This window comes from Phaseolus vulgaris, chromosome 3 (assembly GCF_000499845.2).
Source record: "Phaseolus vulgaris cultivar G19833 chromosome 3, P. vulgaris v2.0, whole genome shotgun sequence".
Classification (NCBI taxonomy): domain Eukaryota; kingdom Viridiplantae; phylum Streptophyta; class Magnoliopsida; order Fabales; family Fabaceae; genus Phaseolus; species Phaseolus vulgaris.
In genome coordinates this window covers 47,602,087-47,629,392 of record NC_023757.2, presented here as the reverse complement: position 1 = coordinate 47,629,392, position 27,306 = coordinate 47,602,087, and the positions used below count along the sequence as shown (strand labels likewise).

At 30.6% G+C, this 27,306-nt stretch overlaps 1 protein-coding gene across 1 annotated transcript; it reads right to left on the bottom strand.

The window, feature by feature from the left end:
• Positions 1 to 8,129: 8,129 nt before the first annotated feature.
• On the bottom strand, positions 8,130 to 12,098 carry LOC137808284 (SUMO-conjugating enzyme SCE1-like). Its single transcript, XM_068609315.1, has 5 exons — positions 11,847 to 12,098; positions 11,678 to 11,761; positions 9,191 to 9,343; positions 8,994 to 9,107; positions 8,130 to 8,465 (listed from the first exon to the last, which is right to left on the bottom strand). Exons 1-5 carry the CDS (start codon positions 11,913 to 11,915, stop codon positions 8,403 to 8,405), a joined length of 483 nt encoding a protein of 160 aa, XP_068465416.1. The 5' UTR covers positions 11,916 to 12,098; the 3' UTR covers positions 8,130 to 8,402.
• Positions 12,099 to 27,306: the final 15,208 nt, after the last annotated feature.

Sequence of the window (27,306 nt, the reverse complement as noted above, 5' to 3'; positions counted from 1 at the left end):
ATCCTTGACAAGTTGGGTTATTTTTAACTAAATTAGAACGTTGATGAACATTTTTATTTAGTCTCAGTGTGTGGGTCTCCATCAAACTTAACATATGGAAGTTTGTTCTGAGATGCTCATGAACAATGGATAACAAGTTTCTGAGTTGTTATGAATGGTATATCAATGTGGAGCTTCAAAACATCATGCATAAAGCCAAGAATTCCATCCTCCTGCTCCTACCTTATTGATGACATAAGAAATCTTGTTTCTAGACTTGACAGCTATACTTTCACTGTATCTCTCTCTAGGTAAGCTAATGCCTATGTTGACTGAATGGCAAAGGATAGTGATATTTTCGAAAAGGAGTTGTCTTTTTAGGAGTGTCTCATTATCTTTTTTATCTAATTCAATAAAAACCAATTTTTTTTATATGAGATTAGAATATTAAAACAATTACGGAGAATTAAAAAAATAAATTTTTATTGATCAAAACCTCATAACTCAATGAAGAATTATAAAAGAATCAATAAAAAAAAGTTTAGTCTTTTGTACGGAGAAAAAAAAATTACAAAGAATAAAAAAAACTAAGAAAATCTTATGAAGTTCTCCCTTTCTCCTTGAAACTTGTATGTTTCTATAGATTTTTCTGCTATAAGGATCTTAGAAAAATATTCTAGTTTAGATTTTTGTTAACAGTTTATTAGTTTCCAACTTTCCAAAATTATTGTATTTTGCAGAAGATTTGCTTCTAATTCAATTTCTAAGATATTATAGATTTTATTTTCTTCTTTCTTCTACTCATAGTTTGTTGTTTTGATTCAAATAATTAACTTTTACTTTTATATATTTAGCACATTCACAACGGTAGACACTTTTTTCATACCATTTACTCTAAAAACAAAAAATTAATAGTTAAACTCAATTATATGAATATTAATTAAAATAATAAATTTATTTATTATTATAATCCAATAATTTATGATTAAAACTATTAAGTGTGAATAAATATATGCAGCATTTTTATGATTTTGTCCATAAGCTAGCATCTCTTAAACATGCATTTTACTATAATGGTCAATCCATTGTTTGGAAGTTGAAAAAAAAAATAGAAGTTGATTCCTAGAAGAATCAAGAAGAAGCTAAAATTTGTTTACATGGTTATGATCCTTTGTGCATTTGATCATACTAGCTAGGTTGAAATCCTAAATGGTCAAGAAGTTCCAAGCATGAAAAGTTTAACGTGACTTCTTCATGTTCCAGATTTTAAATCAAGAATCCATTTAATCTCCAGTCATGGTTGCAAATGGGATGGAAATATAAAGGAGGGCATCCTCAATGTAAGTATTGCAAAAGAATAGTCATACCCAAGAAAATTGCTACTCTCTTCATGACTTCCCTTGCAAAATAGCCATTGTCTCCAAATTTAGTTGAACCAATTTTTTCTTATAAGAAATATCAAGAGTATTTTACCTTAAAATCCAATAGCCTAGCATAATCATTTACGTCTCCCAATTTGTCAACAACTTGCATTTCACTATCTTTGAAAAGTTCAAATCCATGGATAATTGACTCGAATGATTTAAATCATTTTCTAATAATACATCTTTATTCTCTTCTCTCTCATTTTCTAAATTGTCTCATTTCATAACTCTAGTCAACAGATTTAAAGTAGTTTCTCAAGGAGTTGGTGAAGTTTCTCTTTCTATCTAAAATTTGTTAAAGGTTGTTACTACATGTCCCTCCAATCTCACGTTTTTAAGTTAATTAACCAAATTATTGTCAATTTTTTTTATTATACAACAATGTCATACGGGTTGGCTGAATTGGTGAAGGACATATTTAGAAGCTTATACAACATTGAAACTAGTTCATCTATGTCTTATTTTGCATCTTCACTTTTCAAAATTAAATAAGTTGGTTCCTGAACTTAGTAGACTCAGTCATTAGAATGTAAATAATGTCAATTATTAGGTCTTACATTTTATGTATTCTGACTCTAATGCTTCGTTTGGATCCAGGGGTGCCACTGTTGGCGACGACGGATGTCACAACAGCACCCCGTTTGGATCCATGCATGGTTGCGGGTGAGTGTGGAGGGGAACAGAAAGTTGAGCAAATTGTTTATCTGCGCAAAGAAGAAGAGAAAGTTGCACTGTAGATGGGGAGTGCCAAGTCATCCGAAGCAAGTTACAAAGTTACCCTTGCTTTTGCTGGAATCAAGAAACAGTGCCCCTGCGCATGCATGCCACATGAAGCCATGAGATTCCTGACTTGGCTCAGGAATCGTTTGACTCTGTGTGAATCTGTGAAAGGAGAGTGAATGCAGTGGTGGGTGAGTGGGTGAGTGGGTGAGGTAGGTGGGCGTGGCTATATAACAACATGAAGTTCATTCCTCCATTCACAGAAAACGAAAGCAACCGAGCCATCTGAGAGTGCATTGTAGTGTGGTTGGAGAGATTCCTATAAGCCATCTTCGTTTCTGTTAGTATACCTTGTTCATCTCACGTCCTGGGGTTGTTCTTGTGATTCATCTGCGTTAATCTGGGTTGATCTGGGTTCGTCTGAGGTGAGAGCTAAAGTCTGGAATGGTGCATAGTCGATTATGCCTCAATTATAACAAGTCAGATAATCGATTATGGGGCAGATAATCGATTTTTCAACGAACATAATCGATTATCTGTAAAAGTTTACAGGCATAATCGATTATCTGGTGTGTTGAAAATGGGCCATAATCGATTATTGTGTGCCATAATCGATTATGGTGTATTTTTGCCTACACACATAATCGATTATCCCTGGATAATCGATTATCCTCTGTGCATAACTAAGAGCATAATCGATTATGTTCTATATTTTTTTGGAATTCTATGTTTCTGAATTTTTTTTTATGTGATTTTCAGACAGTGTTCTTCATCCTAAGTCATCCTATTGTGATGCTTGTGCTGTTGTTGTTGCTTATCTTCAGGTTTTTAATTTTTTTTATGTAAAGTTATTTTTTTTTATTTCTGTTTTATATTTATGATTGGATGATTATGGTTTTGTAATATAATTTGTTTAGAATTTATTTTAGTTAATTATGTTAAGGAGTTACTAAATTATTGTTGGTTGGTTGTAATATAATTTGTTTAGACTTTAGTTTAGTTAATTATTTTAAGGAGTTAGTAAATTATTGTTATTATTTGATTGGGTGTTATAATTTTTGTAGATAGTTATAATTTTTGTAAGATTTAAAAAAAATATTTATTTGTATGAAACGAATGATTTTCAGAATGAAAACAAAAAATTTTAAAGTTTAGGTGATTAAAGACAAGTGAATTTTTAAATTTTTGTATGAAATGTACAAAGTTATTATGTATTTAAAATTGAATTGTTTATAAAAAAGATTTACAAAATTTAATTTAGACAGAATAAAATTCAAAATTTAAAAAAAAAATTTATAGGGTTTTCAATTTTGTAGATTTATCATAATTTATTAATGTTATAATTAAAAAAATTAAAAAAATGTTTTAAAAATTTGTATTTCACATTAATTATTGGTGTTAGAATTAAATGTTATAAAAAAAATGATATACTAATTTAAAAAGTCAGAAAAACATTACATAAGAAATATGAATTTTTAATAATAAATATTGTATAATAATAAATATACAAAGTTAATTTTTTTTTAACATTTAATTTAATTGTTTATAAGAGAATAGATAATTTTTTTAAATGAATATTTGTATTCTTTATGGTTAATATTTTTTTAAATTGGACATAAATTATTAATGTTATTAGTTGAAAAGATTTTAAAAAATATTTTTGTAATTTTTGTTATAAGATTTAATTGTTATAAGAAAAAAAATATATGTATTTAAAATGAATATTTTTACAAGTGGAAATAGAAATTTGTAATTTGTAGGTTTTTTAAAAAGTACTTGATATTTTAGAAGTGCTATTTTTAATTAATATTTTAATTATAAATGTAGAAAGTAATTATTTATTTCAAAATAAATTGTTTATGAAACAGATTTAAAAATATTTTGATAGGGTTTTCATTTTTGTAAATTAAACATAATTTATTAATGTTATAATAAAAAACATTATAAAAATGTTGTATTAATTAAAAATAACAGTAAAACTTTAAAGTAGAAATATCATTTTGAGTTTTTTTTTTAATTTTTATTTGACATAAATTATTGGTATTAGAATTAAATGTTAATAAAAAATGTTATAGTAATTTAAAAAGTCAAAAAAAAAGTTTATTTTAGATTGATAATAAATTATTACAAAGATAAATAAGTTTACAGAATCCAAATAAAAATATATGTATTTAAAATGAATATTTTTAGAAGTAGAAATAGAAATTTTAGGTTTTATTTTATTTGTTTATATTTATTTGTTGTTTGATTAAATTATGTTATTGAATGATATAGTAATTTTGATTAATTTTTTTATTAAAATTAATTAAAATGATACAATAATTTTGATTATTATCCTAGAACGAAATAAGATATGTCTTCTAGAGAACCGTTTGAAGGTCTCCCCAAGAAAGATTCAAATGTTATTATTAGGAATGTCTTTTCTTTTTCTAATTAACATTATTATGTTCTTCATGTAATGACTTTATATTATATATTTTGACACCTACTTAATATTCATGTTATATTCTAAATTTCTATTTTCTTTTTAAAATATATTCATTTTGCTATTCATAATAATGGAAATTATTATTAAAATTAATTTTATATATATTTGTATATATATAACATAACATAATTTACAAAATCATTTATAATATTAAAATTATGTAAATAAATTAACTTAAATAAAAAATAATTCTTAATTAATAAAATGTTAAATAATATAATTATACTTTAATTTTAAATTATAATTAACTAAAATATGAAATAGGATTAATCATTCTTTATTCTTTTTTTATATAAAGGGTAAAATTGTAATCTTACAAATTTTACTATTCAAAATATATTAAAATACTCTCACAACTATCACATCATTAACAATTTCCAATAAACTTTCTTCACACATCCACTCTAACATACCCCAATCCAAACAACCTCAACTTTCTTCACACTTTCTTCACACTTCCACTCTCACTCACCCTCAACTTTCCACTCCCCCACACCCTCTAATCCAAACACACCCTAAATGTAATTTTACCTTTTCTATCACTCATTCTAATATTTGGGGATAAGTCGAATCTTATCTTTTAGTTTTAAGTTCACATGACATTTCACGTCAACCTATTCCGTGCAAATATACTTGTCCATCATTAGGATGATATTATCCTAACTACTTTTTTTCTAATTAACAAAATTGTCTTCTTTTTCACTTAACAATAAAGTTTCTTACTCGATTTTATTTTCAAAAGAACCCTTCTTTCATATTCTTCTCATGTTTTGGTTGTGTATGCTTTGTTCACAATATGTCTCTAAGTTTAGATAATTCCTCAACAAAATCCATCAAATGTGTTTACTTAGGATATTCTCGCCTTTAAAAAGATATCGATGTAACTTTCCTAAAACTAAGAGATATTATGTGTCTGTTAGTGTCACTTTTTTTAACCAACTCTTTTGTTTGCTCCTTCTGGACATGATATTTATTTGAGAAATGATACTTTGACAATCATGAGAGTTGTATACAATTCTTGAAGTGATTGATTTAGATATAAATATATATAATAAAGGGTATATTTATAATTAAATGATTATAAAAAAATATTAAAATAATAATATTGAGGGTTGTAATATGGTTGTATAAAAAAGTAGGGTTATCAATATATCATTACCTTTTTTTTTTTTATCCTACATGTGCCATTATTTGAGTTTTTTTTTTTCGATACCCAAAATTATATATAGAATCCACACAAACCTTCATCGCCATTTCTTATTACCTATCAATAGTGGAATTAAATTGCTAGTCCATTACTCCTCTTCATCAGGTTCTTTAATCATTACTCAATACCATGAATCCTAATAATGATGTCTCCAGTTAGGTTATTTTTATCTGAAAAAATACCATCTATACTTGTTATTTGCATCATATTTACAACTTTCTTAACTACTAGAGATTGTCTTCTTCCTATTTTTCTTTTTATTTCCTTTGTATCTTATTATGATTCCTAGAAATGTGACAAAAGCACACTTGATCATCTTATATGACGACAAGATAGGCAAGTGTTGGTTAAGAAGGAAAGTACCTTGAGAAAGTGAAGTAATAGTTATTCAAATAAAACAAACTAAGAATCAAAGAAAAAATAGAAAATAAATTTTTAGATTATCTAATAAACTAAGGATTTTCACAATTAAACATTCAAAATTGATAATAAGATATTCTCATATGACAACAAAATAAATAACAAATAAAAATATTAAAAATAAGCAAAAAATAATCAAATGAGTGTCTAAAAACAATTTAATTTGATAAAATTGAAATTTACATTTCTTAAAATGTAATACATTGTTTAAACAAAGTCATACAAAGAAAAAAATGTACAATATTTTGGCATGTGAGTGAACTTTATGGATATCTAAAGAGTCAAATAAGAGAGAATGAAAAACTATTTAACAAAAAAAAATCAAATGAAATGAAATAAAATAAAATAAAGGAGCACAAAATAGTGAAAATGAGCTTTATAAGTTACATAATAAACTAAGGGTGTTTTAGTATTTTAAATAGAGACATCTACAAGAAATGGGACGAGGGCGGGCATGTAAATATACATCCCCGTGTCAATATTTGATTTAAAAAATTTGACTATTACTTATACTTGTACTTAATCAATATGGAAATTCTCCATCAACATCAAGACAGGTTCAACTAGTATTGACGGAGGCGATTTTATTTGTCATCTTTAGCCATGGTTACTAAAATACAAACTCTTTAATACAGTAGTACATGGAAGTTAGTTTCTTTTTCATTAAAAAAGAAGACGATTGCTTTTCGTTGGGTCTATGCCATTAAATTTGAATCTAATAATGAAGTCAATCGCCTTAAAGCTTGTTTGGTGGTCAAATGATACACTCAGATGTGTGGACTCTTATACTGATATTTTATCTTCAATGACGAAAATAACTACAGTTCATCTTTTTCTTGTCATGACAATCATTCTTCATTAGCATTTGGATACTAAAAATGTTTTTCTTTCTAGTAATTTAAAGGAAAAAGTCTGCATAGAGGAACCTCCTTAGTTTGTTAATAAGGGAAGTCTAGTTTGATTTGTAAACTATGTCTTTGAAAAATTTAGTCACATTTTCAACCTTTAGGACATGCTGAAGCAAATCACTTAGTTTTCTATTGTCATACTTCCCTTAGAAAATGTGTACTTAATAGTTTTTTTCTCATCCATATAGATTCCTAAAAAGAGGGAATACCAAATTCAACAAATCAAAGTATATTATAATAATCAAGAAACTCTTTACATTACTTTTAATCATGTTTTCATGAGAAAACCAAACATAAAAATCCATTATCGTTTGATTCGAGAAAAAAAGTCATCATCCAAAAAAGTTCTAATAAGTTTGTCACATCCAATTATCAATTTGTAAATGTGTTCAAAAGTAAACTCTATTCAAAAAGTTGTTTTTGAGTAATAACTATCTTTACCTTGGATTACTTTTACTCTTTCCTTTCTCATCATCATTGTATCATAGATCAATTGCAAATCAATGAGTATCTAATGGAGACCTTTTGAGGCTCTCAAAACATTCAGTTCTCGTGTGGCTTTTTAAATAACTAATTAAACTTGTACAGTAAAACTTGTGACAAAATGAATTTAGTTTTACCTTCTTACTTTTTTTCTATAATAGTTGTACAAAAGGTACTGCAACGGCTATACATTGCAGCCTCGATCAAATCCATCTAGTCACCAGTATGCGAACAAGCAACTGAGGACCTTTCACTAGAGAAATGTTAACGATGCAAAATCGGAAGATTTTAGGATTTTCCTCCGCATTGAGAATTGTCATTTGAAGCAAATCTGAAGTTTAAGAAGCAAACGAGTTTCAGAGTTAACTTATGCGTCCATGGCACAAGAGTAAAGTTGCTAACTAACACAACAATGGACAAATTGAGGTCTATGTATGATCTCCACAAGGGAAGTAAAAATCCCAGCAAACAGAATACATGTTCCAGAGCAGTCATGTAATTCATTGTAGTAATTATCCATTCATATAAAAAAAAAAAAGTAGCAGCAAACATCAGGCACATGTCTACAACAAGTATTCATTGGTTGCTTTCACATTTTTATATATTAACACTTCTTCCAGATCTGGGAGTAACCATATATAGCTAGAACATTCATGTCTGCATGTTGTGGCAGCCATTAATCACAATGACAAAAACAGTTTCGACACGGAACAAAAGATGAAACATCTGCCATAATAAAAACAGCTTATAAATTTAGCTGATGTGAAGTAACACTAGAGAAGAGGTGGGTATTGCTTTGCCTGCTGCCGGACCCTTCTCTTGTACTCTGTTGCATCCTGCAAAAAGTATTGCCATGTTAAAACAAACCTTGGACTTTTAAGACATTAAAGTCTCCATCCACTTCACTATATAGAAAGAAAAGTGTTAAAATAGGTCTTGTTACGATAAACTTATCCATAAACACATAAAAAATTAATTTAATAAATTGAATTGAACTTTTTACATACTAAAATCAACTTTTACACATCAACTTTTGAAAACATTAGATAACATTAGATGTTTGAACATTGAACATCTATAAAAGTTTGAATGCGTAGGTTGATTTTAACTTATGCAAGAAATACAATTTATCTTACTTCTTTCTCTTATAAATGTTTAGAGAGAAATTTATCCAAATAGAAACATAGTACAACATCAAATAACAATTTCTCAACCTATTCATAATACACAATGTTCAAAGACATAACATAAGCATGTGAGCCTTGGTTACTACTTTGCCTTGGTTAGTTGGTTTATATTAAAATCAGACATTCTTTACACTCAAGGATGAATAATAATTAATAAAATAAAAATGGGATAAGTGCCTGGATGAATAGATGATAGCCTTCTGTCTGGGCAGGATCAGCAGGATTTGGCTGGTCAAGCAAGTCTTGGATGCCCACAAGAATTTGCTTCACTGTTATGGCTGGTCTCCACCCCTATAAATAATAATGAACCTATAAAGCTGTTTGCTTAGAAATTAGTTTCAAAGCCATGCAATTACCAATAGAGATGTACTTACACTATCCTCGTTAAGTATAGACAGGCACACAGTCCCGGAAGGATAAACATTTGGGTGGAAGAAACTTTGTGGAAATTTACACTTTGGAGGCTTGCTAGGGTAGTCTTCACTAAAGTGCAGCGTAAGTGGGAAGTAGCCACCCTCCCAATCAGTCTGAAGCAAATGAAACGAAAATTAATATGAAGTAAATGCCAGGCTCATTACTCAACAAGTTACTTAATTTGTTTTTTGCAAATTCAATCCAAGGCATGAACACAGAACAAGATATGATTCATTTCCAATAAACTTTCAAGGATAAAATATTTGAGTTACCTTTTGATAAGATATATCAAATGCAAAATGAAGAAATTTCTCACTTCCAATTTCCAAACCAAAGTATCTCTCATACTGAAAATTTCATTTGCAAAACTGTGATGCGACTACACAGCATAAATACAGACATATAATTTCATTCTGATTCCTGTATAGTGAACTACAGGAACCTAAATAAAATTATATGTTCATATATAAATGCATGTCTTTGCATTTTCCAATCCTTGTATTATAAGGGGGCTATTTAAACAGTTTCAATTAATGATTTAATAAATGATCACCTTTTATGCAGAAATGGTTAAATATTTTCTAATGCGCCATGCACGTTTTGGCACCTCTCTTCTTTAGATGTTAAAACCCCTTAATTCTAACTGAACCAATTTTATTCTAAATTCTAATCTTAGCATCCTAGTCTCTTTTTTCTCAGTGAATAAATAAAACTTTAATTTAAAAAATCTTTTGACATGTCAAAAGATAATAGGCAGAATTGGAGAGGGATTAACACATAAGGTCAACAGTACATTCATGAGCAAGGTTTTAGTCTGCCGTTACATTCCTTGATATTGCAGACAAATGCATCCAATGCAGCCACAATTGCAATTGTGTTGCAGTAGAAGAGACTCCAAAAAAACTTTTGACATTCAGCCAAAATAATAGTCTCAGACCATTGTCTAAATCCTTGTTCCCTGGGAATATAAAAAACCATGTCTAAAATAGTGAGAGTCAATACTCTATGCACAAGGTTTAGTCCAAACCCCAATTTTGAAGATTGCTACAGAGGGTTCCAAATTTTATAAGCAAATTCATATCTCGTTCTCGATGTTTTAAAAAATGGTCCAAAGCACAACATCAAGTTTAAGGAGTCTCTGTAACTTCAATTGTAACCACATTGACTACATTTATCAGCAATTTCCCACAACATCAAGGTTTGCAACAAAACCCCAACCACAATAGGGTTGTGATTAACATTAAGACGCCACAAATACGGCAATACAATGAAAGATAAGTGAGAGATATGCACCATGTGAGAATGAGAAATATGCTTTTATGAGGAAACAAATAACTAGGTGATTGTTTGTCAACCAAGTTCATGTAGGTAATAAGTAAATGAGTTATGGAATCATTTGAGGTGTGAGAAGGGGTAGATTGAGAATCCTAGCACAGATGTATGTATTGAGGTCTCATGTCAACGATAGATATGGTCAATAGAACTTATAAAGGCTTGAGCAACCCTCATCTTGTGAACTTGTTGAGTTGATTTAGACCCAACTAAAATTCAAAACTGGTAGGTATGGCCATCCCTCAATTGCCCAAAAAATTACCTGCCCCATGACCTTTTTTTTTTAGGCAATATTAAAAAGATCAATATTACAATCTCCTTCTCCTCGTTCCAGATGTACGCACCCTAGACGTGAGTCCATGCTTAGGGTGTGTCGAGATGGCACATAGAATACGGGTATGGACAAAATAGGTTTGGAATATCCTCAGCAAATGAGTTAGTTGATTGTCAGATGCCTCTCCTTTTTTAAATTATAAACCCCCATTCCAGAACAATGAAATCAGAGGCAACAATCACAGGATCAATTAACCAAACCTCAGACACAACTCTTTACACTGTTGATGCTAAAATAATCCAACTGGTTCAGTTAATCAAACGTCAACCACGTTTTACCAATGTTTCATGCGTACTACACAAACCCCCTACCAGTAGACCAACCCTAGTGAGTACCAAAACTCAAATACAACCCTTCACGTAAGCAAACATCACATGCGGGTGCATGTGGTTTATTGAATGTATTTATTACAGTCCGAAAACTAAATTTCGAAAATAAAAATACCAACAACGTAACACATGTTTTGGAAACTAATTTCTGAAAAAAAGGATATTTTTAGAAAAAAAAATCAAACGGGATGTAATCGTAAAAAAATATGCAGTTAACAATTGACCAATTTTTAAGATTGAGATAGCCCGCTTCAATTCAGGAGTACGAAGAAGGACGAAGAGTGAGTAGTTAACAGGTAAAGGAGATCCACTGATTCGGAGTACAAACAGGCATAAACATTACAAGAAACGTGGTGATTTCATAATCAAAAGCAAAGAACACAAAATTTGTGGAATTCGATTTATAACAATCAGCCAACGCTTAACGTATAAAAGGAGAAGTGAAAACACACCCCAGCCTTTCCAGGAATTGTGCAATGCCACACCATCAAGTTCACGGTTCCATCAGGAAGGGTCTCCGGCTTCGCAACAAAACCCTAAATCACGAAAAAGAGAAAAAGGTGAAAACAAAAACGTGGCCGTTGAGAAAGGAAGGAATCGATGAGAAAGAGTTGTACGGACATGAGGATGGTTCTTCCGCCACGACTTGCGCTCCTCGGTGAGACGTCCACGAGCTATACCACCAGACATCTTCTCTATCTCCCTCGAGTCACGCAACAATTCACTCGCTCCGAGTCAACTCAGTGTTTCCCAGTTCAATAACCACTTTTCTTTCTTTCTTTCTTCCTTACCCCCTTGCCTCTGCACTGTGGTTGTGGGCAAACGCGGCATTTTGTATTGCCGCGTACGGTCCTGATTCAATCTTAGATTCTCGGGGCCTGCCACCGTTGTTGTCGTTTTTATGTTTTGCTTTTTTTTATTTTTTTTAATCATCGCTTTAAACGAAAAGTCAATGCAATATTGTATAGGAATATATTTTCTTATTTATATTTTTATTATTAATTAAAATTGAGTAAATACTCCTTCAAAAATTACTATAAATCTAATAAATTTGCATATGATTTTATAATTTAAAACATTTTAATTAAATATAAAAAGTGCATTAAAATATTACGATGGAGGGGTTCCTCTGGTATTATTATACTTATTCCGTTTTTATGTATATTTTTTTTTATATTTTTAACATCGCGTGAGAATCACGCTGCCGTATCCCACAACTCTTGACGTGACAGAGGGGTACCCATTCTTTTTCCAAAAATTGACCAACCTAATTTGGGATGCTATCGTAACTTTTTCATAACACCAGTAATATTTTTAATATTTTTTCAAATTATTATAGATTTCATATTTGACTCCCGTCGCGTCTCCATATTCTTTTTATATAAAATATAAAACTACAAAGGAAGACAGCCCAAAAATCTATTAATATTTATAAAGCTGTTCTAAAAAATTTAAAATTAAGTATCCCGTCAAAGTATTTCTTTTATAATTATAGAAAAATGAAAATTATACATTGTTGTGTTAAACTTAAAAAAAATCAATCCATGTAAAGCTTTTCTAGATAAAAGAGTTTTTCGTTTTTGCTTTCTATTCGAATTTTGGATGAATTCCCAATTATTTTCTTTCAGATTTTTGGCCATCGATCTCCAAATGAAGGGGTTTTCTATGATTACACTTTGATACTCAAGTTAGTAAAAACATAAAATATTAGGTATGTAGGAAATATGGTGCAAAGATGCGAGTTGAGATACTCCTTGTAGGTCGTTGTTTATTTATAACTCGGGCTTGGACATTTGACTATGATTCTTCCAGGCATTTATGTGTCATATTATGATAACTTTTCATAAAACCTGAATGTCATGTATTTAAATTCGAGCTTTCCTTCATATAATCAATTTATTCATTAAATATGTTATGGATTAGCGTCCCAGTAATTATAATATTTTTGGGATATAATCAGGGATGTCATGCAGGTAGTTATGGTATTTATGAGACATAATCGAGAATATTGTGCAAGTAATCCCGACATTTGTGAGGCATAATCGAAAATATTATGCAAGTATTTGTGGCATGTGAAAATTACGTTGTGAGGACCCCGTCCTATCATTATTGTCGTTGGGTTAAACTTAACCTACGACATGGGAGCTCGCGAGGTCACATGCAAAAGTGACTCCCAAGTTATGGTCGACCAGATCAAGGGGGAGTTTGAGGTGAAGGAACCCTTGCTACAACAGTACTACCACGCCGCTCGAAACAGCATCGCTCGCTTCCACAAGGCACCAGTGGAACACATACCGAGAGAGGAGAACAAAAGGTTCGACGCCCTATCCTGGCTCTCGGTCACCAAAAAGAAGAGTCACCAAAGATCAGTCATGCAAGTATGGCTAAGACACCCTAGTGTCTCAGAAACCGAATGTCTGGCAGTGGCCGAGACCAAAGCCGATAGTTGAATGACCCCTATCATCCAGTACCTCAAGCACAGCACATGCAAGCCAGAGGAACAAAAAACAATGAAGCAACAGTGTGACTGATACACTCTGTTAAATGAAGACCTATACCAAGGAGGCTACTCGGTCCCCCTGCTTAAGTGCATCACCAGAGAGCAGATTGAGTATGTTCTCTCTAAGATACATGAAGGGGTGTGTGGCAACCATTCGGGAGCCCGAACGATGGCTGTTAAAATCCCTAGAGCCGGCTACTATTGGGCGACCGTGCAGAGAGACTGCGTCGAGTACGTGAAGAAATGCGCCAAATGCCAAGAGTTCGGCCCTCTACACCATGCCAAGCCAGAAACGCTGCATAGTCTCACGTCCCCATGGTCGTTCGCCATCTGGGGAATGGACATCATCGGCCCTTTCGCGCCAGAGAAGGGATAAACAAAGTTCATCCTTATTGGAGTCGACTACTTCACAAAATGGATCGAGGCAGAGCCACTCGCTTCCATCTTCGTCGAGAACGTGCAAAATTTTGTATTGTGAAGCATTGTGTGTCGGTTCGGCATACCAAACACAATAATAACAGATAATGGTCGGTAATTCATTGAGCAGGGGGTTCAATCCTTCTATACCGACCTCGGAATAAAATTCATAAAGACCTCGGTCGAGGACCCTCGTACCAACGGGCAAGCCGAGGCCGCCAATAAGGTCATACTGAATGAATTAAAGAAGCGTCTTGACAAGGCAAGAGGTCGATGGACAGAATAACTGATAGAAGTTCTATGGGTGTACAGATGCACCCCACAAACGACCACGCAAGAGACGTCGTACAACCTGACAAATGGGATCGAGGCAATGATCCCGGTCGAGGTAGGCGAGCCTACTATCCGAAGGCAAATGTTCGACCTTACCCTCAATGAGGAAAGCCTAGCGGTCAACCTCGATTTGATAAACTAACTTCAGGACAAAAGCAGGATTTGAGAGACTGCATGCAAGCTTCGGGCGTCAAGACGGTTCAACACCAAGGTCTGACTGAGGAACTTCCAGAAAAGAGACCTCGTCTGAAAAATGCGAAGCGACGCAAGAAAAAGCGAAGAGAAGTTATCGTCCAACTTGGAGGGACCGTTCTGAGTCCGAGAAGTAGCAACAGGAGGGACATATCATTTAGAGTGGCTTTCAGGCAAAATTGTACCGAGGACGTGGAATGTCACACACATCTAGTTTTACTACAACTAAGGATATAAAATTTACGCACTGTTTCCTCGCCCGACCGCTCGTCTCTAAGAAGAGTCTTTGGTCAAGAGGGTTTTAACGAGGCGGTTTTCTTAAATGTTACCATTGTTTGCACCTTCAAAGCATCGGTTTGATCTGGATGAAGCCTTAACCAGCATACCCTGTCGACACCGCTCAACTCAGTTCGGTCTGGATGAAGCCTTAACCTGCATATCCTGGCGACACCGTTCAACTCGATTTGTCTGGATGTAGCCCTAACAGGCATACCCTGCCGACACCGCTCAACTTGGTTTGGTCTGGATGTAGACCTAACATGCATACCCTGCCAATACCTCTCACGCTTGGTTTAGTCTGGATAAAGCCTTAACCGGCATACCCTGCCGACACTGCTAAACTTTGTTTGATCTCAATCGGCATACCATGCCGACATCCCAATGGTATTGGTTACATAACCCGATCGACCGATTAATGAATGCCACAGAACGGTATTGATCGGATGAGACATATAATAACTTAGAAAAGAAGAAGGAGAGGGGTGAAGACGCAAGACGTCACATAACAAGCGAAAAACCTAAATGAACGCCTAGGTGTTTGGGGTGAAGCTGAGTAGGCGCCACATTAAGCGTTTGAAGGACGCCCATTATGAAGTTTTCAAAAGGAAGAGAAAAATGCAAATCCGAAAAAAGACAAGAGTACATGTAGAAGAAGGGATGACCGGTACCTGGTCATCCCATACAGACACTCTCAGTCGGTAGGCAAGGCTCAACACTAAAGAAACTGGAACGCCCGCCCGCCTTCAAAACTAGGAACTTGTACAGAAATTTAGAAACAAAAGCCTCAGTCGAAAAGGTGGATGAGATCCCAATGACCTTAGGATCAACCCAGCCAAAATCTGCTTGAGAGGTATCTTGCAAGGGGGAGTCCGACCGGTCAACGGTTATAGCCGGATCATCCCCCTTAACAACCTCTACCTTATGTGACACGTCAACTACACTGACCGACAAGGAGTCGGTTGTAGAGGACCCAGAGGACGAAGAAGAAGAAGACGAGGAAGAATGATGCGCGAGAAAAGGAGAATGGGGGAGTAGAAGAAGAAGAAGTTGGTTGAGACAGGGAAGACATCACTAACCTTAAAGAAAAGCTGAAAACCGAGAATACAATAGGAGGGCGAGAGAATGCTCGAATCTCAGAGCAAACAACAGAGAGGTAGCACAGTATTTCGACACTGTTGGGACCACTATTTATAAGCTATAGGGACCTCGGAAGACGAAACATCGCAACGATCTCAACCGTTAGATCTCCCAGATCCAACGACTCACAACGCTTCGCGCCCAAAAAACCCCTCATCAGTGCAGGTCACATCGCGCCGCCTGAGGTCATGTCATACCTCGGGAAGTCCAACAGTCACTAATCCTGGAAGACCCTAAACCAACTGATGATTAGTAGTCGAAAGACTCTTCGGATACATTCATCCTTGAGCCTAGGGGTCTAGTGTACTAGTATCGACCGAACGATCTATACCACAACTCGGTTTCCATGACTGAGCCGACCGAGCCCTGCACGTCCGTCGGGTCGACCGACACACCCAACCCATTAACGCTTAAATCAAGGTCAGTAAAGCTAAACCATCATTAAGAACTAGGTAATACGCCCCTAAGTACAATCCACTCCACTAATCCAACCCAATAAGGTAAGCCCATTAAAATAATATAAATATGGCACATTCCAAGAACAACATACGTCATTACTGAATATACTCTGACAACCGAGTGTCAAGTACTCTTTGTTGACTTGAGCGTTGAAGTGTCTTTTGCAGGTACCTCCCATTCGACCTCACCTGGGATTGAGCGACCGAGACCTAAAGGAGTAGCGCAAAGGCGAGAGGAGCAAACAAAAGTGCGAGCTGACCACCCCAAGAAAAAAGAAGACGAAGTCAGTCAATAATTCTTTAGGTCCTATCTCCCTAAACCCTAAACAACGTATATAAATTTTGAAAACAAATATGACTTGTGAAAAATTGACATTTAAGAATTTTAAGAATAATTTGTATTTATATTTCTATAATCTATAATATTAACAGAGGATTATATACAAAACTTTTTAGAATTCTACCTTTTAAATAGCTGCTTTTAAATTAAAATAACTATTTATAAAAAAAACTATCTAAAAATTAAATTAAATTTATCTACAATAAATTAAAAAAATTATTTCAATTTATTTTTATAAATAATTTTTATGATTTTTTTAATATTTTAATAAAATATTTTATTTTAACAAGAATTATTTATAACATGAATAAAAAATTCTCCAAATTCTTATTATTTTATCTTTTAAGTAACTGTTTTTTAAAATAATCTATAATAAAAAAGTTACTTACAATAAAATTAAAAAAATATTTTTATTTATTTTGATAATTATTTATAAATAAAAATACATTATTTGGTAATTAATTTTAGTATAATCTTTTAATTGAATAATTTTCTATTTTAATAATTTTAAAAAAATATTTAATAAAACAAATAATTAAATATTTTTTCTTTATTTCAAAATAACTATATAATTTCTTTTTTTTAAATATGAATAAATAATATTTTAATACTATTTTTACAAAATATAGATAATATTTCTTTATTTTTTTTAAATTATTTTTTTATAAAATATATACAAATAAAATATTTTTTAGTATAATAAAATTATTAATACACAAAAACCAAAATATGTGAATCTAATTTAAATTTTCTTCAGGTTTTGGATAAATCATTTAGCCCACTGTTTCATACCTAATCCGGGTAGAACTACAAAGGAAATTGCTTCCTGAACCATATCAATCCACCCAATTTCAATATGAAAAGATGAAAAGACCCTTCAATAAAATGGGTATACATAAAATTACATTCCAAATCCTTTTTCCAGAATATGTTTTTGGATTTTTTTTTCAAAACGAATTTTTTGAATTGCAAATTTTCTTTTCCGGAATGAAATTTTGATTTATGTTTCCAAATTTATATTTCTATAACACAATAATCTGTTCTGGATATATTTTTAATTCTAAATTTTCATTTTCGGAATAAAGGATATTTTTGGAAATTAAAAATTGTGTTGGGTGCAGGTTTAAAAATATTGGGTGTAGGAAGAATATACAAACTACAAATTGCTGAGCCCACCAGCATTGAGGAAGGTATATCCCATTGAACTTGAATTGGACTTTTCTGCCACAATATATATTAACTGAGGAGTATTTATTTCTGCACCCTAACACTGATAAATGTCTTCATGCACCTATCACTTTCGGAAAAAACTGTTTTATCATTTTTTAAAATAATTTTTAAATTGATTTTTTCAGAATATTTTCAAAACATATTTTATAAATTTATTAGTTCAAAAATTAAAAAAATGTGTTTTCGGAAATTATATTTTGAAATAATTTTTTGTTTTTTATAATTTCTATTATGGAGACATCCTTTATTTAAATTTATTTATAATTAATTTTTATGTTTTTTTTAATAATTTAATAATTTTTTTTTTTTTATAATAATTATTTATAACATGAATTCAAATTCTTATTATTATATCTTTTAAGTAACATTTTTTAAAATGATTTTATTTTATTTATATTTACTGACCAAAAATACATGCGTCATCCCATCCATATATCTGTATTTTTATAATTGAACTAATATAGTATACAAAATTTATTTTTAAGTATTAAAAATTAAATAATTTTATGTGTTAATTATTTTAAGTGAAAAATATTTTCATTTATTAAAAAATAGTATTTTTTTCATTAAAAGTTACAACAAAAAAACATTTCTTCTTTATTAATAATATAAATTATTAAAGAGTAAAATTCTCTAATAAAAATGAAATTAGAAATAATTATAAAAAGTGTATACCATTTATATAATAATATATATAATTATGATAATGACAATATTTTTATTTTATTTTCACATCAATTAAAACCAGAAAAATATTAATATTGATAGAAGTAAAATGATACAAAAAATCAAAGTAAAAAAACTTGTAACTTTTGTTTATATAAAATATCTATATCCAATGTAGTGAGAAAGACAAGTGAGATCTCTTAATAGGTATAGTATATTAGTCTAACATAATCCTTTTACATTATTGCAATCTTAGTTTATATATATATATATTATATATATATATATATATATATTAATGACATTATAGGTCAAAGATAGAGTGATCTTATCTTTGATCATTAATGAAGGAGGTAATTAATATGCATTTATTATAGGTGCTTAATTTGTATCATCTCATGACTCATGAGACCTTTAGATCATTTGTTGTGAGAAAGTGACAATTGTTTTGGTAAAAGGCAAGTTGTAAATAATAGAGCAACATTTATGAAAGCAATATAAATGCATTAGATGCCAACTTGCATGTGTTGCACGCATGCAGATGCTGACAAATGCTTTTTGAAGCTTGCACTGAAAAGAAGAAAGGCATATATGATGAAGTTAGAAGCACATACAAAGCTTAAATCCAATGCAACTTCAGCCCTTCACAAACTCAGTTTCTGTTCAGAAAAGTAAGTAGATGAGGCTAATTCACCCAACTATGACTCATTCAGGACCACACTCATAATCACACCCCCAAAAGCTATCTTATTAATTATCTACACCACCCACTTTTTAAAAAGGGTCAAATATTTTTTTTATATAAATTATTTATATTTTACATCTTTAATAAATTGATAAAGTGAGAACCTTATAGTTGGTAATTCTGACCTATAAACCATTTCTATATCTATAAATAGACATTTACACCATCAGCATAAGCATGAGGAACATATTGAATGTGAATGCTTTTAACTTGAAGTCTCTTAATTATCTTTCGCTGAACAATAATAAAACTATAATAACATTGGAAAACATAGAAAATGATAGTCATAATGGGAAAGTAGTAAATTATTAAAGAAATCAAAGAAAATATGATTTTTTTGAGTTTGGGGAGGAGAGAGCAGGTTTAGATTTCTGTCCAGATTTTTTATCACGCTATTTACACATTAATTGGTGAGTATTAATAGCAGTCTTTTCATTTGTGTGATGAGTTAAAAGTAGTTACCGGCAAAAGGAATTTGTGATGCGTTTAAAAAAGGGGTGTGCATGTGAAAAGAAGACCGAAAGAAGATGTTTCTCTATCAATATTTTTTTGACAATTTTCTATCATGAGTAACAGGTCCCAGCTTAATCATACGATTCGGTGATAAACATGTTTTGTAAAAACAAATAATACCTTTTCAAAAGCTTAGCAGTTCCTCAATATTCTAGTTTATGGTTGATCACAAACCAACTCTATTTCGAGATTTTAAGTTATCTAGATATAAAAATATAAATGCAAACTTTAATTGGTTTTATAAAATTAATTTAAACTTTAAGTTTAATTTTTAATATGATATTAAAATTATTTATAATTTATTTTAATATAAATTTGTTGAAAAGTGTGTTCAAGAAATGTTTCATAAAATATATGCAAATTATAAATTAAATTTAAAATCTATTCCTCTCAATATGTATATATAAATCACGATTCATTCCATTATTGCTTCCATAGTGACTAAAAAATGGTCCATTTTTAGTGATATCATACTTACAGAAAAATAGTAAGGATATTATTAACAATCATTTTCATGCATACTCTATACTTCTAAGACCTAAAGTTGAGTTTATTCAGAAAATATTCTCACATCAAATATATTATAAGACAATGTATAAAGTGAGGGCTCCAGAAAAGGAAGTAAGAGAAATAGAACATGGTAATAAATGCTATTTTTTTCACTTTTCACTTTTGGTTTAGGGTGCCTTTTCTGACCCCTGCAGATTTATTTCATTCAATCAAATAGACGCACGGCATAACGTTATAGGGCTCCAGATCAACTACAGTAGCATAAAAAAAAATTAATAATCTTTATTTTTTATATAACTACACTTAATATTATTATTTTAATACTTTTTTATATCATTTATTTTTAAATTTATTTTTTATTATATATTTATTTTTTAAGCACATCACATCAAAATAAAAAATTGTGAAATTATTATTTTAAAAAAAAGTGTTTAACGGCGTATTTCCTCGTACACAGACTATGTTAGCATGAACCCAGTCACCAACACCACGTATGCATGTTTGCTGGAGCTGTATACACAGGATATATTACACTAAGTTTTAATTACACCATATAATAATTATGTAATTTTACTTTATTAATGATAATTTATTTCGATAAAAAAGTATTATAAACTATTTTTAAAAGAAACTCAAATATTTTTTAGGTTAAATTATTTCTTCATCTCATGAATTTGCAAATTTGGCATATGATAAAAAAAATTCTCATTCTAATCATTAATAAAAAATTATTTTGTTTTGATACTGTTTGCTGAATTTGAGTAGCATCACATGTATATCTTTTTTATATGTAATATTAAATTTTTAGCGTAGTGTTTTCAAGATGTACAATTGTTTTATTTAAATACATAAATCTATTGACATATGTAAGTTTCTACTCATTAACAATTTAATTTACAGAGGTGAATCTATTTATTTAAATATTTTATTATTAAACAAACTTACAAATCCTTATTAGGCATTTTGAAAAAGGTGGATGAAAACTTTAAAAATAAGAAAATACGTTTTCTAGCTTCTACTTAGTTAGTAAAAGGAGGATAAGTGGGTCTGGAGTACAAGTGGTACTACAGAGTTTTCATTTCAATCGGCTTACAAAGTTCTAAGAAGTCAAGGTCAGGAGGAAGAAGGTGTTATATACGAGGAGTTTTTTAGGATCAAGGCCCAATCGCCAGCGCAGTTAACAACATGGAGGGTGCTAGAGGATAAAATAACGACTAAATGGAATCTGGTGAAAAGAGGGATAAAAGTGGAGAGCATGTGCCTGTTGTATGTGTGGGGAGGGTGAGGAATTCACGTCTCATCTTTTCTGTACGTGTAGAGTTGTCTGGCTTGTATGGTCTAAGTGTTACGAGTGGGTGGGCCAGACATTTGTCGTTCATCAGGAGACGAAGATGTTTTTCTCACAATTTAGGCTGATGGAGGAAAGTGCAGTTGTAAATCGAATTTGATTGTGTATTTGGATAGCAGTTATATGAGAATTGTGGAAGCATAGAAATAAGAAGATTTTCAAGAATGGGCGAGTAGATCACTCAGATATTTTTTCAATGGCGCAGTTGAAGGTTTGGTCGTGGGTGACAGTGAAGGTATGCCTAGCTTGTTTTTCATACTCAGATTGATGTCTTGAACCTTTGGTCTGTATGCGGTCTATAAGAAAAGATAAAGGTTAGTGGAGAAGTAAAAATAGTTGTGCTTATAGAAAGAGAATGTTAATGGATTGATTTATCTTATACTTGTGTATAAGGGTTGAGATATTTCTAAAATACCTCTATTATATATTCTTTTATTGTTGATAAAAAAAAATAGTAAATAAAAATCACGTATAGCAAACACATTAGTCACTACTTGTCAATTTTAGAATATTATATAAACCATATCTCTAGACTTAAAAATGTACAAATAAATTGAAATTGAATTTCTTGATAATATATGGAAACCTTTATTATATGAGTTATTAAAGTAAAATTTATTTTTAACAAGAAAATTATAACAAAAACACCAAGTATCTGTCTTTATTAAACTGACCTATATCCAATGAAAAAGTTAAACTTGCACCTTAAATTCAAACATTTAAAATATTTTAAATTACAAATAAATTTTTTATTTTAGAAATTCAGGTAACAAATAAATTTTGATAGTACAATTAATAAGAATTTTCATAAAAATATAATTAAAAAACTAATTTTATAAAAAATTCATGAAGAATGTGAGTATGTTGTGAAATTGGTGATGGTTATTTGAAATTTAAAATATTTGTAGTTGGTATTGTTATTTTTTAAATTAAGTTAGAGAAAAAGTAGTTAATAGGTTAAACTTAAAGTTAAATCAATGAAAGATGAAATCTTGAAACACCATGTTTAAAACAAAGTAAAACCTTTAAAACTGTAGTGAGATACCTATTTTGAGTTCTATGTTTCAGTTGTATCAGCAAGCAACCTAACCTTTCGTTGTAACTTGTAACCATTGAATAAGAGACCCTGTGCCGATCGAAGAGACAAAAACTGGTGGGTTAAAAAGTGAGTGATTCTTGTAACCCAAAAAATGTTTTCTTTTAACTTATAAGAAAGTGATTTGTACACTCTTTTTCCGGAACTTCTTTCTCAGCGTAGATTGCACTTCCACGATGAAACTATAAACCAATCAAATGTATCACTTATTTTTCTGGTGACGTTCTATTAGTTCCTTCTCAATCTGTGAAATTCTGAAGAATCGAATCAGAAAGTTGGAGATGAAGAAAGAGAAATTGAAGTCAACATCGTAATCAGCAAGACCAGTTTGTTGTTCGGTGTGTTTTTAAAGTAAATATGAATATGTTTCATCATCAAAATCTGATAAACTATTGTTACACTTAATTAAACAATCACTCACCAACTCTTCTTCACCAAGCTAATTGCTTTCCCTGACTTATATTTTACACGATTGAAATCTAAGCAATACAAAAAAAGCATGATAAAGAAGCAAATTTTATAGGTTGCCTTTTACAGAATTAGAAATGGATCTCAGAGAAATCTTAGTACGTGTTTCGTATCTTGAATATACTTCCAAAAAAATTAAAGAAGAAACATACATTGCTTTTTAAATATTTTATTCGAAAAAATACTCAAGTAAACCACTTTGCATAGCTTTGGATCCCTCTCTCACATGCACCCAGTCATGAAAGTTACCCCAAAATATGTTACATTTTCCCTTTTCTTTTCTCTTTTCGCGCATCTCATGTCATGGGACAAATACCTTATAGAGAAAACTGTACTGAAGTAGAATGGAATCCAAGAGCAACTTCACTGCTTCCAAACACAAATAATGAGCAATGTAGTGATAAAAATAACTTTTATATTATTATCCAATCATACATTATTATACTAAAACATATAATAGTAAAAAATAATGTTCGATCCGGAAAAAGAAACATAAGGATTGATTATTGGGAAAGAAAAAGAAACATAAGAATTTATTTAGGAAAAGTTTAAAAAAAAGAAAAGAAAAAGAGCGATATTAGACTTTGTTTGAATTAATCGTGGAGTGTAAAAGGAAAGATTGTAGATTTTTTAATTGATATGGTATAATAAATATTTTTGTATATTAATATATTAAAAAATTAATTTGTAAAATAAAATCTAAAATTATTTTAATGTAAAAATTAATTTAAAAATATAAATTAAATTTAAAATATCTTTTAAATTAAAATAAAAAATTATTCTATTTTTTTCATAAATAAAAATTATGTTTCAAAATAAAAATATATTAAAATAAATTAAAATATAAATATAAAGTAGAATTAAAATAAATTTAAAATAATAAAAAAATCAAATAAAAAGTTAAAAACGATATAAAATTTTCAAAATAAAATTGAAAATATGTTTTCTTCGTATAGAATACAATCCCTCTAAAAATGATATTTAAATTGTCCTGGTATCACGCAATTACATATGATACTATGTTTACTTGTATTGAGTACTACTTTGTACTCTTAAAATTTATGAATTTGTCATTCTTTTAAATAAATAGATGAGAAATTGTATTATCCATACTAATTCTACCATATTGGGAAGAATTATCTTTAATTAAATAAAGTTATGGCCCTTACAAAAAAACAGTCTTAAGATTTAAGATTTTATCTTATATGTGATTAATTCAATTAAATGGTTTTCGGATTCTCATGACACATTGCTGGAGATCTTTCCAACATTATAGATTTTCCTGATCCACAGTACAACCCATACGGTCCAATCCATTTGTATAGTTCTCGTTTGACTCGTCTTTAAAGATCTGTTCCATATTTTAAGTTGTCCTGTCCATCTAAAACTTTTATGTCCATTGGTACCAGTTAACTGAAATCGAATATGCAAATAATATTGAAATTAATAATACCGTAATTTTTATTTTTAAATTTGTTAAAAGTTTAGATAAGTAAAAAGACAGTGTGAAACCAGGTTATAGCATGAAGTCCTTCCTATAGGGTTGTTATTTTTTAACCAGAACATGTGTTATGCATAAAAAGTGATCCAAGATAAGTAAAGAGAGAAATAGAGAGATAGTAGCATTTGGAGGGAAGGGGACAGCAGCAGTGAAAAGGGTAGAAAGTGGGTATTTTGATGAACATGTGAGTGAGGGCCCAAAAGTTTGTTTTTGCCTTTATGCTACATCTCATTGTGGTGGTGCCTATCCCTTTCACTCCTCTAACTTTTCACTCTCATTTATCTTTTAGTACAAAGCTGTCATCTGGATTCTGCTTCCTGGGACTCCACAGAACAAGCTCAGGTCCTGGACCATAATACCCTAACACAAACCCTTTTCTTCTCTTCCCATTATTTTCGATGAACATAGTGTTGGATTAACAGGTAATATTCAATAAATAAAATTACTACACAAGTCAATAATTTCAAGCCCACTTTATAAATTAATTGTGAATAAATTCTGTCTAAATATCACAGTCATGATAGAACAAATTTAAAAGAGGATTCTTCCCTACTAAACTTTTCACACAGAGAACTATGATCCAGGTGTTGGGAGCTTGGCATGCTTTCAATTGAAGAATCAAAAGATGGGAATTTCCTTCATGGAGAGCTGTTAGTTATTCTTTAAGGCCAAAAGTATGGTATATATTTTTTTAGTGCATTTTTTCATCACTTTACTTATTCTTTGATTTCGTTGTTCAACTCTTCATGTTGAAAAAGTGAGAGAACTTCATATTTATTTTCAGTGACTGTCGATGAACTGTGAGTGCGAAATGACAAGTTGGTGTTTTTTTCTTCCTTACCCAAATGCAGAAAAAACATGAAAAAGACACTCTGGCACATGTGCATTTTCCATAATACCCTTTGTTTTTTTTCAGGAATCTTCAATGTTCATTTTTCATGCAACACCACCATTCCTATAATCGAGTTTGTTCAATTTTTGTTCTCATGGTCAGTTTTCTTTTCAGGTTTTGTTTCCTCTCTCTCTCTCTCCTCTTTCTCTTTCTCTCTCTCTCTATATATATATATATTAGTTAAATTTAAAATAATCTTTATTAAAAAGACTATACATGCAGTCATCACAATCTTTTTTTATAATTAACAAAATATTGTGCATTTTTAAACTTTTAGACAATTTGAGTTATGTTTGCTAGCGTCTATTTTTTTAATAGCTTGTAGTGTTTTTGGAAATGTTACTTCAAAAAATTAACTTCTAACTTACCTTTCTATATTTCTTTATATTTTTCTTTAAAATATTTATTATTTTTTTAATTTTTTAGTACTTATATAAGTTTACTGTTTTATTTTCTTAAAATATATCATGGCTTTGTTATTCTCACTTGACACAAGATATTTTTTAGTTTTAATCTTTTATTGAATAAGATATTGATCATGTTAGAGAATAAATTTATTGTTGTATTGATGAATAATTGTATATAATATGAAATATAATGTAGATATATTTAGGATTTAGGGTAAATAAATAAATATTATAAAACATTTTAGGAGTGTTTCAATCCTTATTGAGACACTTCAAATGTGTCCTAAGCTTTGTACAACAATGATCATGACCAACCTGCTCAATAACTGACCCATATATAATTTTCAGGCTCTACAAACCACCCAATCAATCCTCAATAATGAAAAAAATACATCAACTATCATTTCAAGGTCCTTATAATTAATCCTTAAACAAAAGAAGGCATAACACAATACAACCAAAACGTCCCCTGATACCACCAAAAGCCACAAACACATATACAGATAAAAAACCCTCACCCACAAACAAGTCCCACAAAACCCCACTCACATTTGAGTCCGCTTTCTTCAAGCCTAAAAACCTTACCTTTTTACTTCAAGCCACAACAACTATCTATCACGAGAACCTGCACAAAAATTCAATAGTCCTAAACATATAAAAATTAAACTTTCTGCACAACATCATTTTTTCAAATACTTCATACAACACATGGGATCCAAACACCAATTTGAGTATGAGAAATTCGTCAAGCTTTTCTTAGCCGTACATAACCCAAAACCAAGATTTCTTTTAAACCACAATGAATACCTCCAAAAAAATCTACTCCATATTTTAAAGATACATTTATTTATATGATTCCATATTTTACATACAACTATTATCCAAATCCCCAACATCTAGGGTGTATGATAATATATTATATGAGAGCATCAAATATTACAAATGAAAAGTATATAAACTCATAAACTAAGAGGAATATATATATATATATATATATATAAATTATGAATTTTTTCCGTTCACAATAAAATTAAAAGAATTGTAATTAA

Excerpts from the sequence above, each read along its gene's own strand:
- LOC137808284 (XM_068609315.1), bottom strand. The coding sequence starts at position 11,915 with ATGTCTGGTGGTATAGCTCGTGGACGTCTCACCGAGGAGCGCAAGTCG. Across the intron at positions 9,108-9,190 it reads CTATACTTAACGAGGATAGT|GGGTGGAGACCAGCCATAAC; the intron begins GTAAGTACATCT and ends TATTATTTATAG. Across the intron at positions 8,466-8,993 it reads GCTATCATCTATTCATCCAG|GATGCAACAGAGTACAAGAG; the intron begins GCACTTATCCCA and ends TACTTTTTGCAG.